This window comes from Nuphar pumila, chromosome 6 (assembly GCF_984573655.1).
Source record: "Nuphar pumila chromosome 6, dmNupPumi1.hap1.1, whole genome shotgun sequence".
NCBI classification, from domain to species: domain Eukaryota; kingdom Viridiplantae; phylum Streptophyta; class Magnoliopsida; order Nymphaeales; family Nymphaeaceae; genus Nuphar; species Nuphar pumila.
Window position 1 is genome coordinate 123,039,334 of NC_143254.1, and position 22,130 is coordinate 123,061,463.

The window sequence follows — 22,130 nt, forward strand, 5'->3', positions numbered from 1 at the left end:
TGGTTGGCTTCTTTTGGGTAGGTACAATATGAGGGGTTGGTTGGTTTGGTTTGGAAAGGTACAGTATGATCCAAATCATCTGTATTAAAGCATCCATATCAAATTTCAAAGATTCAAAAGAAAAAAACCTCACATTGTAAACTTCTCTCCAAAAGAAAGTGCACTACTTCTCATCTTTCTTTTTCTTTTAGTAACATGCCAAAAATAGCCACTCAGAAATTAAAAGTATTGCAGGAAGCTAGCCCCCAATTTCATCAACTGTCCCTGAGAGAATCTAGGTTACTTCCACAACAAAAAGGTCAAGGCAGCATAACTATAGTAGTATTGGTAGGAATAGCAATAATAGAGAGAGAAATACCTGTGCTTCAGCTTCTTGTCGCATTCTATCATAACGTTGAGCAAGATGTCGAGCATCCTCCAGTGGTGCACCCATTACCATAGCTCTTAAAGGTTCTGCGACCTGAAAATCAAAAACATGTGGGGAATATCTTCCATAAAACAATAACATAAAAAGTACGCAGAAATAAACAAGCATAAGGGAATAAAATAGAAGAGAAGAGTACAAATACAATGGCTGTGAGCTTTAATGACACAGATGTAATAAGAAAACAGCCAAATAACATTAAAAATTAAGCCAACATAATTAAAACACACAAAAACTACTAAAAGAAAATTTATTCATTCTGAGATGAAAGTATTGACATAGAATACTGGATATATTAGGAACAGAAAAGGGTATTAAGTTCTATTTTTACAGTAACAATCATTGTATGGAAGCAGCATTGACATATTCAATTGAGGCAATAGTTGCAAGAATCATCGTTGAGGCAAGAATTAGCTTTGTACCAAATATGATTTATACACTAGCAGCAAGAATCATCGTTGAGGCAATAGTTGAAACATCAATAGGACACTAACCAAAAGTTCCTTTTACATTGTGGAACATGATCAACAAAGTCAAATTTTGTGGAACATGATCAACAAAGTCAAATCACCTAGAATATGTTGAACCAAAAGGAACACCCCTTGCAAATGGGTGGAGGCAGTCAGGCACATACGCTAACATGACTCAAATATGAGACATGAATTCATCAATTCTGCAAGAATTTGGACAGGAGGGTATGTGTATATATATATATATTAAAAAAATTCTATAGGCATATATATTAAAAAAATTTAGAAAAATTAATGGGTCATCTTTGTAATATATTCAAATTTAAAAAGTTAAAAATTGACGTTAAATCAGATTAGCTCTTTGTACTGTATTAAATTGAGAAGTTTTAACTTATACTTGACATGTTTTATTAACTACATTCTACTTTAGTATTTTTTTTAAAAAAGGACAAGAATCTATGTCACATGGGTGCGGGTGTGACACGGGTGTAGCGCAATTTCAAAAATTTTGGACACGGGGACTCGGCTATATATATATATATATATATATATATATATATATATATATATATATATATATATATATATATATATATATATATATATATATATATATATATATATATATATATATATATAACAATAAGTCTAGTAAACAATTAAAATTAAGGTAAACACATCTATGGGCCATGGTTAAAGGAAAAAAAACTTGAAACTATGACCTTGTGAAATGGTCCATAATCTGTACTGGTCTAATTTTTGAAATGACCCCTTTACTATAGCATTCACATCTTTGTGATATGTTCAGTTTTGACATTCAAATGTTTAAACTTTATACGTTAACAATTGCACAGACTGTGCAATGCAGTGACTGTACAGTTGCAGTTGCACAGTCTGTGACTGTGCAACTGCATTGCACAGTCTGGTTATATATTCTTTTAAAAAAAAAGATATATAAAAAATGAATTTTTTTGTTTTTTGTCCTAAAAATAGATATTTTTGGGCTCGGTCAAAGCTGACCGAGCCCAAAATGTGGATGGACTCGACCTCGACTCGTTGACTGAGTCTGACTCAGCGTTGACCAAGTCCGGGCCGAGTCCGAAGCCGCACCTGTGTCGGGGCGTGTCGACTCGGGTGCGGCGCCTCCCTAGCCGAGTCTGTGTGACATAGACAAGAATAGGTATTAGACCCACACTGAATAGGGGGAGAGACAGAAAGAGAAACAGAGAGAGGGAGACGGCGAGAGAGGGAGACAGCGATAGAGGGAGAAACAGACAGAGGGAGACAGCGAGAGGAAGGAGACAACACGAAGGAGGGCGAGAGAGAGGGAGACAACGCAAAAGAGGGAAGGCAAGACCTTCTTCTTCTTCTTCTTTCGGCAGAGAGAGAGGAGACAGTGAGAGGTAGGAGGGTGAGAGCCGAGAGGTAGAGGGCGACAGATGACAGTGAAAGGCAAGAGGGGGGAGGTCCTAATCAATCGAGACTCCCCCTTTTTTTGGGTCAAATGGAGGCTTTGACCCCATTTGACCCAAACTAAATGAGGTGCATGCCTCAGGTTGAGGTGTGCCTCGTACGATTTGCGCTTTTTGTGTGCGCTTCAAGGCCAAAGGGCCCTCGCCTTGTGGTGAGGCACGCTTTTAACAACATTGGTATATAGTTTCAAAACAAATATATATTTTGAAAAAGAATATATATATATATATGGAGAGAGGATGGTTAAGTTACGTAACAAAACATAAAGGTACTATAAACTAAACAATTTTAAAAGCGACTAAGACATGCACCTTAATCAATAATTTAAATTTTTTAGAAATATTAGCAACAATTCAAGCAAGATACAATAGCCATTAAGATAGACACAAGGAATATACTTCAAAATCATTGTTTTAAGAATTTCTCGTTTAGACAATCATAACCATAAAAACAACATATTTTCTTAAGGAAACAGAAATTCTAAACATTAGAATTTTGATCACTAAAGTTTAAAAGATAAGCACATGTTAGACATAAAATATCAACAAGATATAAACAATTTTGCAATAATGTCCCAAAAGCTTAGGCAAACATTTTAAATAAAGATACAACTCATTAATTATACTAAGCAAAACACGACATCATGTATATTAAATGTAAGAGCTCAAAGGAGCTCATAAAAAGAGGAAGAATTGATTAAATTCATACAAAAAAATGCAAGATAACTATCATGAAACAAATCTAAATATCCTCAACATATATATCCAACATGCAATTAAAGCATATTTAATGAACATAATAATGCAAAAGAGTCACTCACACAACCCAAATATGGGTTCAAGCTAGAGTTACCGAAAACGCCAAAGAAAGTGGGGAAGCGTGCTTCTCCAAAGCGCATTTCAAAAGCGTGAAACGGCGTGCTTCCGAAACGTGCTGGGAAGCGCAAATTTTTTTTGAGAAGCATGTTTCCCATTTTTTGGGAAAACGCGCTTCCCTCTTTTTTCATTTTTTTATATTTTTATTTTTTTTTATTTTTTTCTTTTTTCGTTTCCCCCCTCGCTTCCTATGTCGCTTCCAAGACGATTCCTGGTTCGCTTCTAAGTCGTCCCACGCTTCCCGCTTCCTAAAATTTTGAAAGTGCCTCGCTTCCACTTCCCGTATCGCTTCCCGCTCCCTCGACTGGCAACTCTGGTTCAAGCACAAAAGCCACTAAGGACAAAGAGGACACACATAAAAATAATAATTTTATTAAGGAGAGAATGCACACAAAATGCATGTAAATTTTCAAGGGATAACCATTTTTCATATAAGAACAAATGGGCAGCGGAAAAGATTAGGAAATATATAAAGACATTTTAAAAAGCCCACACACAACAAATCATAACAAGAGAAATGATATTTGCAAATCTCAACGATAGTTTGCTCACGACAAGCAATCACCTCTTTGACCTTGAACTCAACATCCTCAAAATTCAAGTGTATCAATGTATAGGACAAGAGATAAACACAAATGTTAGTAATAACCATACCAGTGAACATGCACCAGCAATACTGGCTATCTAAACTGACAATAAATATCAACTACAATTGCAAGAGGTGCACATCCTTCACCTCACAAATGGTTGTAAAACTGCAATCAATACTATCAGCTACAACGGGTGCACATAACTCGCCACAACCATGTTTATAAAAACCTAATAAAACAAAATCTCTTATCCAACAAAAAAAAAATCACTCAAATAAGAGGGAAAAGTGGAGAAACAAGATAGGCAAAAGTATTGTAACGAAGACAAACTGATGTCAATAAGTAAGAAGATTTGAAAACAATATTCAAATCAAGGTAAAAGCAATAAATTTTGCAATATTATGACATTTAATCTATAAGGACCAATATGGTCACAAGCAAATAATGATTGAGCCATCACTAATAAAGATCAATACGAGTATCCAATAAACAACAAAGGCCAAAAAAGCAATTGAGTGATATAACTCACTCATAGCACCAGAGGTCAATCAACTGTCAATCAGAGCCAAAACAAGTGCCAATACTGCACTCATAAACTTGGCAATATATACCGACAAGAAGATAGGGGTGCACACATAACTCATCTCAACAACTAACTATGGCTCCACAACACTGTTGTGCACAAAAAAGCAATTGAGTGATACAACTCACTCAGAGAACCAGAGGTCAATCAATTGTCATTCAAATGCAAAACAAGTGTCAATACAACGCTAATAAACTTGACAATTTATACTGACAAGAAGATAAAGGTGCACACATAACTCACCCCAACAACTAAATCTAGCTCCACAACACCAAGGTGCACAAAACTCACCTCAAAAAGGCCGAATAATAATAATGGATGTATCGCATAAAAAAATGGACTAACTATAGCCAAAAGAATGAAACAAGAAAAACCTTGAAAAACACTTTCAAAAAGAGGTTATAAACAAGAGCCGATATGTCAATCATATGACAAGATGCAAACAAGTCACTAAAAACCTCATGAGGCCACATATAAGACAATAATATGCATCCAAAATTCAAAAAATATAAAGCCTTATAAGAAATGCAATGAGATGGTAATTCAAGAGGGAAATAGACAATAGTGAAATAATCACAATACCACTAAGGCAAGAACATACAATACTTAAATTATTAATTTTATTAATTCTCACAAATCCACATTCAAGGTCACTAAGGGCACAAACACATGCCTATAAGACGAAAACATAAGCCACTAAGGGTGAGACAACACACTTTTTTAAAAAATCATTATTTCATTAAGCTCACAATAATGCACAAAGAATGCATAAAGAAAAACATCATAATATCCAAAGAACAATATGATCCTATAGATCTAATGCATGTGAAGAATCAATGAGTCTTGGATCATAAGCAAAAGTTCACCTAAAACCAAAAGTGGACAAGCACAAAAGTGGTCACTATGGACACACCCACAAGTCCCATAAAGGAGATACACACAAAGAAGACTCAAATAAAATAATATTTTATTGATCACTCAAATTATGCAAGAAGCATTGTGCTTAAATTCCCATGTGATGTAGAAACATGTAAGATAATGTTTACTAAAGAGCCATAAAACCAAGAAATAACACAATCTCAAGGCACAAATGCCACTAAGGTCTCCAAAGAGAACCCCCACAAAAATCTTTACAATAAATATTTTTATTAATGATTATGATGCACTAAGCATGTAAGTCACAAATCATTCAAGTGCAATGAGTCCACTCACAATAAACACCTCCCAAGAGGCAAGAACACAAGACATAAATGGGCACAACAAGATAGCACACAATAACACAAGTATTTTTGATAAATTTTTTTAAATAAATCCAATAATAAATTTGAAAAGCATTTAAAGGTTTAGCTTTAAAAAATAACGAATAATTTTTCAAAGATAAGAAAAATGAGTGATTTCTCATGTGTAATACATGAGATAGACAACTCAAAAAAATAATTATATATATAAAGATTTAAGATACATACCGGGTCAAGATATCCCTTAAATCCAAGCCATACATCTATTAGAATATAGTGCTCACTTATCTGTATTTCCTACACAATAAACACCTCCCAAGAGGCAAGAACATAAGCCATAAATGGGCACAACAAGATAGCACACAATAACACAAATATTTTTGATAAGTTTTTAAAATAAATCCAATAATAAATTTGAAAAGCATTTAAAGGTTTAGCTTTAAAAAATAACAAATAATTTTTCAAAGATAAGAAAAATGAGTGATTTCTCATGTGTAATACATGAGATAGACAACTCAAAAAAATAATTATATATATAAAGATTTAAGATACATACCGGGTCAAGATCTCCCTTGAATCCAAGCCATACATCTGTTAGAATATAGTGCTCACTTATCTATATTTCCTATACATACATATATATATATATATATATATATTCATCTTTGTAATGGACATACCATCTAGGGGTATTTATGTAATTTTCCCTTGTAATAGAAATCTATCCACTAGGAAGAGATTTTTCTTTTTATTTATTTATTTATTTATTTGTTTTTATTTTTTATTAGGATTTTAGGTTTTGGCCAAGGGCATTTTTGTCCTTGGCCATGTAGCCATTGGGAGATCCCCAACGTCTACAAGGCTCTCTCTCTTTGTCTTATGTACTCTATAAAAAGGGGTCTCTTCCCCCTTATTCTTTTATGCATATTATTGTTCAACAAAGATTATTTTTTATCTTTTGTGTGTTGTGTATTGTGCCCATAAGTAGCTTTTGTGATTGTGCACCTTGTAGCTCATAAGTGGCATTGTATTTGTGGACACCTTGTTTTGTTACGTGATATCAGAGCCATCACAACTTTGTTCTTGGTGGAGCTTGTTCCTATGGACGTGAGATCGTGGATTGTGTGATCGTGGACTCGTAGTATCCAAAAGAACTTTGCTTTCATTCTATCTTTTTTCCTCTTTATCTCTCTATCTCTCTCTTTATCTTCTTGTATCTATGGAGGATGAACTAGAAGTGATAGTTACCATGCCCATGAAACTCAATGACACAAACTATGTGAGGTGGATATCCATAGTAAAACATAAAATTTGAGAAAATGGTCTATGGGGATTGGTGGACGGATCCGAGAAAAAACCAAAACTTTGTAAGGAAACGGCTTTGAATACATTAGGTTCAATAATGAACCAATACACATGCACATGAAGTGTGGATATACCCACTAAAGGGGAAAACACAAGCACATCACATAAACTCACGAAAAGGACAAAAATGCCTGTAAGGTATAAGTTAATATTATTGAAGAGAAGAAGGGTGTAACACCCATTACAATGGAGCAAAAGCTCCTACTAGAAGTGAAAAATACAAGGGGGAAAGCCCCTATTTATAAGCCTTTGAGGAGCCACATAGGGGGCTCCCAAAGGAGTCGTTGGGAGCCCCCAACGACTCTTTTGGGGAGTCCTCCAATGTGGCGCAAACCACAAAAAACATAAATTTAGAAATAAAAAAGAAAAATAAAAATAAAAGAGAAAATACAATCATATTCCATTGGAATATGCGTAAAATGACTAAACTACCCCTACGGCTAATATAGGAAAATATATATTTTATATATATAATTAGGAAGATACATATACATATATACCATATATATGTATATGTATCATCTTTTATATATATAAAATATATCTAATTATAATAATTGATGAGTACATTTTAACATCCCCCTCAAACTTTGCGTAGGGAAACGAAAAGATTGAAAAAAGTCGCAAGACTCCAAGAGGCTTCGGTAAGAATGCCATTGAAATTTGCAAATGCCTTCCTCCAATTGTCTTCTAATGGTGAACACATTTCCCGATCTATCCAGGGTACTTCTTTTTATCCCATCTCCAAGATCCTGTGGAATAACAACAAAAAACAAGTAAAAAATATTTTTGCACTTTACTCAAATGGAATATTCCTAATAAGATTAATCAAAACCATGTCGAATGACTCACCCACAAAACAATGGTGCAAAAATATAATTTATGCATAGAAATCTGAAGCACATGATAAGATAATTACTTTAGCATAAAAAGAAAATTTCAAAACCATATATCATGTCAAAGAGGAAACGAATTACAATAATGCTTTCACAAGCTCTAAAAATGAACAAAACACAACCCCACAATGAGGAATAAAGCAATGGTCCGCCATGGGACCCCATAAGAGGCTTATAATGAAGTGCCAAACAAGAGAGACGAAATCTCCAAGAGTAAGCACGTAAGCACGCATATACACAAGAAGCCACTAATGGGCAAAATAAACCACAAAAGTAGTCAAACACATATAAAGAGGTATGAATTAATGGGTTTTATTCATTTTACAATGCATACACATTTCTCTATTTTAGTAGGGAACCTTACACATTTAGGAACATCTCACTCAAATGATTGCAATTATAAAAATTCATTTTGCATATTAAATACAAAGGTGGCCAAAACCATAAGCACTTAATATGTAGATTAAATGCCAAAAAAAATTGATTTTAAAATATGCATATTAATGATATGATTCTCTTGTATCTTTAAAGGACAAAATATGAATGAAATTTCACAAATTTCAACAATAGTTCATCTACTACAAGCAATTACCTCATTAGTCCTCCAAAACCCACAAATCAAGTATATAAGCTACTAGAACAAGAACATAACCATAAAGACATTAAAGGCCAAAAGACACACACAAAGGTGTGTAAAAATACCTCTTGTCTACATGTAATAATACTTGAAATGAGTGTATCAACGATAAGAACAATAGAATACACGCCAACATGGACCAAAAGTATCTCTTGTCTATGTAAAAAGACACTATGTTCAGCTACTAGAACAAGAGTATCAAGCCAACCATGGGCTAAAACACAATATATCTCTTGTCTACATAAAAAGGCACTTGAAATGAGTGAAAGAAATCAACCATGGGTATGCATTTCAGCGACTAGAACAAGGACACAAATGCCAACATTGACTAAAATCACACACCATTGTATGAATCAACGTGCCTTGTCTACATATAAAAACACTCATGACAAGTGTGTTCAGCTACTAGACCAAGAGAACAAAGCCAACAAAAGGCTACCAACACACAAAGGTGTAATAAAAATCTTGTCTACATATGATGACACTTAGATAAGAGGTATAAAAGGAGAAGACTTTTGAGGCAATAAAACTTGTAATGACAAACATATAGATAAAACCTTGAATATAACCAATAGAACAATATTTTTGAAAATAAATACGTGCACATACGCACAACAAAAATACTTGAAATATTTGTGCACAAAAAACATAAAACACAAACTTACAAATGTGCAAATGTACTCATAAGATTCATAAACAACAAAAGGTTGGGCAATAGTCCCAAAAACCTTGATTTTAATATACCTTAAAACATTTAAGGTTTCAAACACCATATATACATCACATTTATATATAAATAAGAGCATCCATAAGATCAATGGCCAAAAAGGGAAAACGAGTGACACACTCATAATTAGAGATCATATAACAAAGCATTTTAGAGTCCCAAGGTGCCCATAACTCACCTCAACAACCATCTTTAATATGCCAAGTGGATAATCTAAAATGACATAAGACAAGGTGCCCATAACTCACCTCAACAATCATCTCTAATATCACAATAACAAGGCCATATAAATGATGTATTAAATAACAACCTGTGATGGATAAATATAAATGTCATAAAAAGACAATCAATTTCCAAATAGGTGATTTTATAAAGAGGGCCGATTTGAAAAAATCAAATCAAAGGTCCAATATAATCAATCACAACAATATGCTTTATAACAATGATTATGCATAAACACGAATTATGCTTTATCATGATCAATTCTTCAAAGAAGTTATTTATACCAAAAGGTTTATTATATAACAAATACAACATGAAATATTAAGCAACATCATGTGCAAGAACTGATTTGGAATAATCCAAGAGTCAAATCAAACCTTAACTACTTATGTAAAAGTATCTTCAATAAGATACCAAGAACAATATTACAATATTCTTGGAAACAAATGTGAGCACACATGCACAAAAAGAACACTTGTGCACAAGGAGCACAATACAAACTCGCAAATGCGAACCCAAAAGTCATAAGTTTCACTAACAGAGCTTGGGCTATAATCCCACAAGCTTTAACCATGATAGATATAAAGTGCAATTATATGCACACCAAATGATAATAGATGCAATTTTTATGTAATATAAGATGTTGAATGACAATATAACAAATTTAGTTTAATATGGGCATTCTTTAATAGATGCGGTAAAATTTGGAAAAACTCATGCGGAAAAAATTCACAAAAAGAACAAGTTTGTAAAACTTGCAATATTAGTAGAAAATCAAAAAACTAAAGGACCAAGCTTGTATAAAGAATTGGACTTCTACAATTAGACCTTCAAATGCCCACAACGAAACTTCCCAAAAGAATAATCCTTTTAAGACCGAAACTTTGAAGAATTTCATAAGAACAAACACTCTTCTTACAAGAACTGTGGAAGTCTCACACATAGTATTCACCAATAAGAACCATACAACACTCAAAAACGAGTATGTAAAGCAAAGAAAAACTTAACTCCAAATGAAAAAAAACCATACTTCAAGAGTTACTAGAGGTATTCATACATCACTACATGAGGAATATCTAATAAACACCACTACTCATAATATATGATAGCAAGTGTGTAGAAAAGAATGTGAATTATCACAAGCTTTTATATGTTAAAGAATTTCAATCTCAACTCAACTTTTCTTTAAAAAACTTCTCACACATATATAATTCATGCTTTTAAGCAAACATGCAAGAGAAAACTTTAAAGTACCGAAGTTATTTGATAAAAATTTAAATTCAAAGAGTCAAAGATGTCCATCAATACAAAGCTTTTAAATCATATGTAGGATTTGAAAAACAACAATCTCTTGCATGTAGGATTTGAAAAACAACAATAAGATCACAAAGACTACACGAGTTCAAGATTGACATCAACTTATGCTTGAAAGATAAGCACGATTAACGACCCTATTAAAGGAAGTTTTAAGCAATGACAAACAAGTTCACCGATTTAACTAATTATCTTTTAAGAGATTTTAAAAATGTGATATACACAAAAGCAAAGGCTCAATGAAGAACTGAATAACACAAGTACTAAAAAACAAAAAACACATACATATAGATTATTAAGGAAGTAGATATTCCTTTATAATGCATGATACTAAACGAAAAAGAATACATACCAAATAACTTTAAGAAAGAAAAGAGAGAGAACAAGAAAACTTCACCATTTTTCTTAATATTTCTTGAATAACACGCTTTCCGATGCACCAAAGAGCAACTCGGTCACAACCTTGCTCTGATATCATGTAAGGAAACAGATTTAAATACATTAGGTTCAATAATGAACCAATACACATGCACATGAAGTGCGGATATACCCACAAAAAGGGAAAACACAAGCACATAATGTGCTAACATATAAACCCACGAAAGGGGCAAAAATGCCTATAAGGCATAAGTTAATATTATTGAAGAGAAGAAGGGTGTAACACCCATTACAATGGAGCAAAAGCTCCTACTAGAAGTGAAAAATACAAGGGGGAAAGCCCCTATTTATAAGCCTTTGAGGAGCCACATAGGGGGCTCCCAAAGGAGTCGTTGGGAGCCCCCAACGGTCACATTTGTGACCGTTGGGGGCTCCCCAACGACTCTTTTGGGGAGTCCTCCAATGTGGCGCAAACCACAAAAAACATAAATTTAGAAATAAAAAAGAAAAATAAAAATAAAAGAGAAAATACAATCATATTCCAAAATGGAATATGTGTAAAATGACTAAACTACCCCTACGGCTAATATAGGAAAATATATATAATTAGGAAGACACATATACATATATACCATATATATGTATATGTATCATCTTTTATATATATAAAATATATCTAATTACAATAATTGATGAGTACATTTTAACAAACTTGTGCTTACCAAGAACAAAAACGGCAAGAAAGTAGCGCTTCAAGGAGAAAAAATGAACAAAGCCATTGGGTACCTCAAGCCCCCATGCCTCCCATTAAAAAAAGGGGTACCTCAAGAAGGGGTAAAGAGACGGGGCTCGAGAATGGGGTACCTTGAGAAGGGGTAAAGAGGGACGGGGCAGGAGTAAAAGGGGTGGTGTTAAAATTTCTCTCTCTCTCTCTCTCTCTCTCTCTCTCTCTCTCTCTCTCTCTCTCTCTCTCTCTCTCTCTCTCTATATATATATATATATATATATATATATATATATATATATGCTTCTTTTGTTCAAAGATATATTTGTTTTAAAACTATTGGGTTAGGATATTTTTCTTTGTATAGTTGGAACCTTTGTTTTGTTCTCTCGGCAGGTTTTTAAAGATGTGATGGATTGAGAAAGAAATATCTTTGATACATCATATCATGAAGATGAATATAGCCGATGAAGGCGTTTGGGGACGATCGCCAATGAAGACATTTGGAAACTTGTATTTGCAAAATTTTCTGATGTGTCATAAAGATGGAGATTACCAATGAAGATATTTTGAAGACTTGTATTTAATTAAGACCTTCAAAAACTTGTAGTTTCAAACTTTCAGTTATCACACCGTAAGTTTGAGGGGGGTGTTAAAATATATATTTTATGTTATGTAATAGGCAATGCTCTCTAGGTGCATTTTGGTCTTGTTATTTTCATGTAAATAGTGGTTGTCCACTAGGGACAGTATCGTATTTTTGTTTATTTTATTTTTTTTTATTGTATAGTGTAGGGGTCTATATGGTTGTTGGACTGTTGGGATTGTTCTCTTGGAACAGTGAATGCCTCGAATCTAAGCTCGTGTTTCGAAGATCACCATTTCATTTCATGGTATCAGAGTCGCGGAAGTACTAAATCTTGAGGAAAAGCTGCATCGATTTTCGTGCACATTTGCAAAAGTGTTTGCCACTTGAAAAGAAGTGTTTTATCACTTCATTGAGGAAGATTTTACATCTTGTTGTATTGTTTTTTTCTTCTTTCTTTTTCATTTTCCTTCTTGTTTCTCTTCTATCCCTATTATTTCTCTCCTTGTAATCGATGGATGACAATGATAAAGTCACCATCATGCCTATGAAACTAAGCGATACGAACTATGTAACATGGGCTTCAATCATGAAGCATCATATATGGGGAAAAGGCCTATGGGGGATTGTGGATGGTTTCGATTCGGAACCTAAGCTATCTCTTACTAAAAAGGAGGAAGATAAAAAGGTCCCTTTATCGAAAGAAGAGAAAATCAAGGCTATTGCCTCATACGATAAGAAATGGAAAGAATGGAGAATATCTCATGCGAAGATAATGTCATGGCTTATCAATAGCGTTGACATTAAAAAATGCTCAAGTCTTGCCAAATTTGATCATGCCGATAAGGCATGGGAATACCTTAAGAATATGTATTCCCTTAAAGATATTGCACACGTGTGCAACCTCCAAGAAAAAGTTCGCATGATGACACAGGGAGACAAAACTATTCGTGAATATTACAATGGGTTGTCCAAACTTTGGGAAAAACTTTCCCTTTTAGAACCAAAAATGGCATTGTTCCAAAGATATCGAGCTTCGTCAGAAACAACTCGATGTTGAACATTTTTACCAGTTTATCACGGGGCCGGAATTTGAAACTACTAAATCGGCCCTCTTCACAGGGAAAAATTTTCTTCTATTGTTGAAACTATTGAAGAGTTAATAATGAAAGAAAATCGTCTCGAAAAAGGTTCTTCAAAAATTGAAGATGATTCCGTTTTAGCCGTGTCTAGACCAGGGAATCATGTTCGATCATATAGGCCTCCTCACTTTAACCGACAAAATTGTGACTATGATAAGAAGAAAGTTATTTGTCGTCACTGCCATGAACCGGGACACTACAGGCCACAATGTCCCAAACTTAAGGAGCTGAGAGAAAAAAGAGTTGCAATTGCTGGATCGGAGCTTAAAGATCGTGATGCACCAGTTTCCCTGGCCCAACTAATGGAGATTTTTCAACCTCTCATCAAAGGTGCTTCTTCCTCATCTGAAGCTTCAACCGGTGCAGCACCCTCATCTTTTTCTGATCCAGGTAAAATTTCTTGGCTCCTTGACTCTGGTGCATCTTTTCATATGACCCCAAATAATCAAAGTCTATCCAAATGTGTTAAAAATAAAACAAGTGTGTCAAAGGTCTTTACTGCTGATGAGACTTCTCTTGAAATAGAAGGAATAGGAAATTTTGAAAAAATTTATAAAACAAAGAAATTTTTTATTTCAAAAATTAGACATGTTCCCAAATTAAATTTAAATCTTTTATCTGTATCTCAAATTTCTGATTATGGGTGTAATATTTCATTTTCTTCTCATGGTTGTTGGGTACAGGATCGCCAGTCAGGCAAGCTGATTGGGAAAGGCCATAGAGAAGGAGGACTCTATTACATGATTTTTTTGTAAATGCCGAAAAAAACTTTTTGTTATAATATTCGAAAAATAGAGTTGGAATTGTGGCAAAAGAGACTTGGTCACCCACATATAGCCAAAATCCAACATTTTCCAAATCTAGGAAAATTTTGTAACTCTGAATCATTTGATTGTAAAGATTGTATTCTCGGCAAAATAAAAAGATTACCATTTCAGAACAGAACTTTTTTCTCTTCAAGACCACTTGAATTAATACACTCGGATGTTTGGGGTCCTGCACCAGTAATTTCTAAAGGAGGATTTGTTTACTATGTTATTTTTGTCAATGATTTCTCCCGACATACGTGGATTTACTTTCTCAAACATAAGTCTAAAGTATTTTCATACTTTCAAACTTTTCATAATATGGTTAAAAACAAGTTTCAAAATGATATTATTATTTTTCGCACAGATTCAGGGAGAGAGTTTTTATTCACAGATTTTCAAAATTATCTTAAATTGTATGGCATCACACATCAAAGATCTTGTCCTTATACACCTCAACAAAATGGAATGATAGAACGAAAACATCATCATATTATAGAAACCACTAGGACTTTATTAATAGCAAATCAAGTCCCGAAAGACTTTTGGGCAGAAGTTGCCTTAACTGCCACCTATCTCATTAATAGGATGTCATCTTCTTTGTTACAAAATATCACTCCCATTGAAAAACTTATGAACATTTCTCCAGACTACTCTAGACTAAGAATATTTGGGTGCAAATGTTTCATATTTACTGACAAAAATGATAAATTTTCTCCTTGTGTGATTCCTTGTGCCTTTTAAGGATATGCTGAAAAACAGAAAAGTTATAGATGTTTTACTTCAAAAATAATAGACTATATGTGTCTAGAAATGTTTCCTTTCTTGAAAAGGAGAGCTTCTTTGATTTTAGAAAATTAAAAGACATCACTGAGTACTCCTTTTTGCTAGATCTAACATTACCATCTGATGAATATGACCTTGACTGTAACTTTGATGATGATCAAAGAATTATTGATCTTAATGTTGAAAATGAAGAAGTTCATAGACATACTAGTATTCAATATTCCAGGCGACAAGAGTTTAATCCTCCATGTGCACTTGCAAAATATTCTAACATTTCAAAAATGTCCATCTTGGCTCTATATATAGTGTCTTTCTCATCTTTGTAAGATAATGTTTCTCTTAAGCATTCAAGCTCATGCTCATGCTCAATAGGATAAATATTTTTTATATTTTTGTATTTTTTCATTTAGTTCTTTAATGTCTTGAATGCACTTAGTGCTCTTGTATTGTCCCTTAGTTGGACTTGTGTATGTGCATGTGCACTTTGTGTTTATGATCTTATAAGCCTTTAGAGACCCTTGTTTTGTACTTCCGCAAATTTCATTACACTTCTCACCCCTTCTTCTTCAGCTGACTGAAAGAGAGAATATATATATATATATGGGTTAAAATTTTCTAAAATTGTTTGTATGTACAAACAATTTAGCAAACTTTTTTTTATTTTTATTTTTTTGGGTCAATCCAAAGTTCCAAACCCATGGATGTTTAGTGGGGATCAACTTTTCGATCGTCTGATCCTGCACTGAAGCAGCATTTTCAAGTGATTGAAAAATCATCAGCCGCAAATGCATCAAACTTTCACGGCCCAAAAAACATATTTTTCATCCAAAAAACATGATCCAAGGGTCCATTCACACTAATTTGAGCATGTGGAATACATCTATGACATCAGATTGAGTCAAAATAACTTGCATCATCAGATTCCAACACGATCATACATACAAAGTACAAACGATTATACCATATATATGTATATTTGTATTGTAAAGTTTTAAATGCATTGTGAGCCGTTCACGTTTTGAAAAACATGCATATATGTCGTGAAGTCTTCGTGTAAAGTATATTTCTTACCAAATAAATTATAAAGAACAAATATATGAGGTATGATCGATGAGATGCTCAAGCATTGGAGAAGAGGAGCCGTCTGATCGTCGTTGGTTGTAGATTTTGGACCTTCCCTTGGTTGGACGGTCCCCCTTCCCTATATATAGGGAAACTAGAATGCGTTGAACAACCAAATATATTTGCTGGTATGAATCAAGATTTTCATAGATTTTTTTTTGCAAATCTAACCCTGCAGATGCATTCGGCGTGGTCCATTTGCTACGAATCAACTATTGGATCATCGTAATCGGATCAAGAAATGTGATTTTTTATGCTTGAATATTTATGAAAATTTTAAGCCAATGATTTTCAACCCTTAAAAGATCCTTATACATTGTAATTGGATCATCCAAGAGTCTGTTTCTATAAAAACAAGCGTCTAGATTACATCCGTACAGTGAATTTTCGAAAAAAAGTAAAAAAACCTATGAAAATCTTGGTTCATACCAGTAAACATATTTCAATTACCCTATATATATATATATATATATATATATATATATTATGTGGTATATGCTGTAATTTATACATATATTTTCTATATGCTCATTGTTAATTAATTTTAGCAATTTACTTGTGAATTTTGTATTTTTTATTTTTTTAATTGGGTATCCACTAGTCCCTGACTAGGCCTTTTAAGGGTCGGCCAATTAGAAGCCGACTAGTGTTTTTAACCACATACCACCTCTAAGTTGTGTGTTATAGCAGAATCACCAAGAACCTATTATTTTTATGCAATGATATCCATTAAATTGCCCAATAAATGACAAGTTTTACTGAAGCAATTTGTTGGCACAGAAAAACTCAATGCACTTGAAATTTAGCTGAAGCAAACATGAACTGAAGCACAGTTCGACTGAAATTTAATATACATTATACAAGAATTGTTAAAAATGGGAGAAAGAAAAAAAATGCTTCCTTAACACACTCTCAAAGAATCAGCTGATCCATGAATCCACTTCTCCAAAGCTCCATTTTAGATTCTTGTCAGCACAGACCTTAAATACACATCAAAGGGTATAACAGAGAAGCATCTCTAGGGTATTTTAACTACTAAAATGGCTGGACCAAGATAACGTTCCATCTCTAGCACAAAGATATAGAAATAGCAGTATAGGGCAATTGGACTAGCTGAATCCAAGCCCCATTCACATGCCAAAAAGTTTGAACCTGTTTCCGCTTTACCTAATCACCTTTATATACTTTTTCAGAATGGAAACTTTAACTGAGCTTTTTGTGCCAGTTTTAGTTTGATGTGTCTAAATGCATCAAACTGGGAGTTGCATCAATCATATCTACACCAAGTACTCTTCAAATAAAGCACATTCTTGTTAACAAGGTCTTAAAAGACCACGAAATATCAGACTGAACTTGGAAGTATTCATTCAGAAAATTCAAGTTCAAGGAGGGTGGAGGCAGAGAAAAAGAAAAGAATGTTTAAAAGGAATAAGAAGAAAGAAGAAATATATTACTCAAAAATATCATTGCAGTACTAGCAACACAAATTAGGAGATGGAAAATTTCAAACTAAGCTGAGCACACAATGTCAACAAAGGGAGATAAACAAGCTTCAAAATTATAACTAGGAAGCCCTGGCAGACAAAAAGCCAATACTTCAGTTCACAAGACATTTCTCAAACAAAATACTGTTTAACACCAACTCTCCATTATCTGAGACCAAATAAAGTAACTTGAAATACCAATTAGTTTAACAAGAAGCTAAAGATAAAAAAGAAAACAAAACAAAAATCAAATATGAAAGATACAAAACTAGAATGTTTCTTTAGGAGTTCAAAACAACTCTGATAGATAGAAACTGTGCAATTTCTACTGATATGATATTCTTAAGGGGCATAACCTAAGGTCCCGTCAAAGACAAAGAGAGAAAGAAAGTGAGCTAGTTCATAGAGAATCCGGTTGATCAAACCTGTGTTCCCAAGGATTTGAGTAAGTTGTCACGTTCCTTTTCTAATTGAGAATGAGCTCTTGCAAAACTTACTGCAGCTTTTGCTAATGTCCCACCACTAGTACAGGTATTCTCAACACCATATTTCCTACTGTCCTCAGACAACTTAATTCCTAACCATAAAGTAATAAGTTTAGCTAAATGCCAAGATGAGGTACAAATATTTCAAAGTAAAGTGCATTAAGTCGTGAAGATATACCGATTTCTACTTGCTTAGATCCATGAACGATAAAACCTTCTACACCACGAACAATATCCCTTTGAAAATGCTGAATGTAACAACAAATTAAACTCAAGAAAAAAAATAAGTAAATCAAATGAACTGAAGAAATGGGATTTAACCTTTCCAGCACGGGTAGATATATATAGTTTTTCAAGTTTTTGATGCTGTAGAAGTTCAGCCTTGTCTGTTATTACATTATCTGAACCTCCATATCCCCCTCCACCAAATTGCTTCAGAACAGCCTGAAATTTTTCACAGAAATAGGGTAAAAAATGTTTAATCATATTTAGCATTGGATACAAATGAAATGTAGAGGAGTGTTGTTACAAGATCCATTAAGCACTGGGAAGTATGCTAAAAATAAAAGGCATATGCCACTTATTATTGTGTTGACTTGTATTTATATATAGAACTTTACATCTGAATGTACAAGTGCATATACAGTGACAAGTGAACGTGCACACAATGACCAACAGCAATGAGGCACCACAAATGTGACGGGCACAACTCAAGCATAAACTCCTATTATTGTGCACAGAACAGAACACTTCAAAAGAAAAAAGGAAAAACATTTACTTTCTGATGATAAATGTGAATTTGAACGGTGAGTTAGCATTTCTGAATGTTCACCATCACAAATTGTTTTTTCCAGATATATTACAGTTTTTTTGTCTATAACATTATCATATACATGACAGTATACCTTTGCTCCTTATGTGTTGTTATCTTAGAATTCAATAAATCAGTCTCAATCACTAATTTAGGTTTTGTATGCTAGCACAACTCAAAGAATGCTCACTAAAATCAAACATATTATAGATCAGTGCATATAGTTTCACTGCACTTCTATGTCGGGATGGGTGGAGATGAAACTTTCTATTAAAGACAACAAGTTTTTTACTAAGTTAATAATGGAGCTTCACAGTGAATAATATAGACAATGAAGCAGGCAGCAAGAATAAACAGCATACGGGATGCATATATGGGCGAATTCGGCAATTGCGACAGAATGAATCTAAAGCTACTCCTCCTAACTTGTGCATATTCAGAGTGGTTTAATCTATGTAGATTCTGAACACCGTTTTTACTTTTGGAATAAAACAAGTAAATCGACCAACAAGATCTCCCCCATCCTTTCGATTATACAAATTCAACTGCTTCTTTTCCTTCTTTCTTACCATCACTATCATTGTGTTTATCCAAATCAAACTGCTTCTTTTTCCTTCTTGCCATCGATTTTAAAGAAAATCCAAGCATTGCATGAATTGGGTAGCTAAATTTAGTGATTATACAGTACGGATTTTGATTTTTTTCATATATTAACACTAGAAAATGCAGTCCTAACTCGTTCGAGTTACCCAGTTGACCTGCTGACTCGTGAGTAAACATCAGGATTGAATCCGAGTCACGAATTTGCCAACCATGGAGTGAGATTTTTCTTGTATATTTTTGTTTATTTCACATCAACAAAAATATTTATTTTTTTATATCTTGTTTCTTAGCTTGCATTTGCATGGCCTATTGTATCTAAACAAATACATTTTTATAATGCATTTGGATTTCATCCATGTTATTTTTAGTTTCTTGTGTCACAGGTTCCGTGTCATTTTGTGACAAAGACAACCACTTAAGGCAACCAAAGAATCTATTGGAAGCAACTAACACATAAAAAAGTAGAAAAAAGTTCCATAACACAAGCCAAAGAACTATTGTCCAAGAGAGGAGGACAGAAGCATATCTTCTGCTTAATTTGAAGCTTACTAGACCAACTGCCAGATGAAGGCAAGCTAACATGCACCATATTAAAAGGATGGCACACAATCGAGTACCTAACAACTGCAAGAAAATGCAACCTCAATTAGGAATGTGACACCCATGAAATTTGATTCTGTCCTCGAAAAAATACTGAAAGTAAATAGAGAGAAGCAGAGGTTTTCCAACCTATCTGTAGGTTCTGATACTGACCAGAGAGGGACGTCAACCATGGTCACATAAATTCCTAGAACAATACATAAGTTTCTAAAAATGGTGCCCACAAGGGCTCCACACATCTGGCTAGGTGGATTGGCTTAAGGCATTAAGACTGAAGATGCCACAAGTTCGATGCCCTGGGCGTGCATCCCTTGCCTTATGGCCAAAGCCGCAGGCTCCCTGGTGGGGAAGAGGCGCTGCCGAGTGGTTTTAACTTTTAACTGCTTGGGTTGGGCCATACAGCAAACCATCGATCTCTCCCAGGCTCCACCACCTGATCAGGGGTTTTCCCTCGATAAATATAAAAAAAAAAAAAAGAAGTTTCTAACAATGGCAACCATAACTTTTATGCCAATGACAACAATCAACAAAAAATTGTGCAAATGTACTCGAATACCATAATGGTCATTCTTGGTACTTAGATAGTATGAGTATACATTGCAGCATGAGGACATGATGGTAGCATGGATTCGCCAACATAACCAAAAGAATCTGATTATTTTTTTTTTTGCATTCACTAGTATTAGAGTTCGACTATTGCACTGAATAGCTAAGCAGATAAGATGTGCATTACATAGCGGGACTTGGACAAAGCCTGAACTCAATTCCCTTTCCTTAGCTGAAACACTATAATCGAAATTCTTTCCCCCTTTGTCGGTTCAGTATCGTCTCAGGTTAAGATGGGTGCACATTTACGCACTTGGATATCAGACCAGCATTGGTTTACTAATTCAACCAACACACTCTGATCATTTTCGCTAATACAGTAAACAAATCGAACTTATGTATCAAAGATGCTGAAAAAATCCTTTTATTTTTCGTTGACACACATAATAGTTTTTATCTGCCTCCTTTCCCTTAATACAAAAGGGAAAACCTCAACAAAACATAGTTTTATGAGAAAGAAAAAAATACAACTATAATAACAGAACATTCGCTTTAGAACAAAAATTCAAGGAGAAACTATCAACCAGATTGAATCATGAGATCACAAAATCAATAACCAAAACAACTGGGTGGTGCATGAAGATAACGCATCAAATACCCAATTTCAAGGATAAATAGAAGCAGTCCCCCCGAAACCATAAATAGAAACCGATCCAGTAATTGGAAATCGTCAATGATTGCGGAACCAATTTCCGATTCCATTTCTGATGGTTCAGAGAGAGAGAGAGAGAGAGACCTGTTGCTGCTTGGCGACCTGTTCCCGTAGCCTTGAGGCTTGTTTCCTCAGCGTATCCATCTGCCCCTCAGATGACCACCACCTTCGCGTTCAAACGAATCTCAGAAGGCGGCAGAAAGAACAAAGAAGAAGCAAGAAGGACGGGGATCTCTCTCTCTCTCTCTCTCTCTCTCTCTCTCTCTGAGATTCCAAATTCCAAAAAACTAAGGTTTAAGGGGAAAGCATAGAGGCTCCGGTGGCAAAGAAACAATTGAGCAAACAAACAATTTAATATTTGTTAAATACACAATTTATATTATTTTTATTATTTTTTTCTTTTTATTTGCTTTAGTTTGCTATCTTATTAATGGAAAGTAAGTTGAGGACCGAGGAGCACATTTTTGTGGGCTGTACCATTTATTTATTTTATTTATTATTTAGACGCCTCTCGATGTTAATGTGAACAGA

At 34.2% G+C, this 22,130-nt stretch overlaps 1 protein-coding gene across 2 annotated transcripts in view; it reads right to left on the bottom strand.

Moving 5' to 3' along the window:
- The window catches only part of LOC149836003 (SH3 domain-containing protein 2-like), an 80,179-nt gene extending 58,306 nt beyond the window's left edge, over positions 1-21,873 (bottom strand). For both annotated transcript variants that reach the window (XM_090008909.1, XM_090008910.1), the window contains exons 1-5: positions 21,684-21,873; positions 18,649-18,771; positions 18,506-18,575; positions 18,268-18,419; positions 359-460 (exon numbers count right to left, since the gene is read on the bottom strand). In XM_090008909.1, coding sequence (XP_089865035.1) covers positions 359-460; positions 18,268-18,419; positions 18,506-18,575; positions 18,649-18,771; positions 21,684-21,743 — 507 coding nt within the window. In that variant the 5' untranslated portion in view covers positions 21,744-21,873. The remainder of the gene's footprint in view (positions 1-358; positions 461-18,267; positions 18,420-18,505; positions 18,576-18,648; positions 18,772-21,683) is intronic.
- Positions 21,874-22,130: the final 257 nt, after the last annotated feature.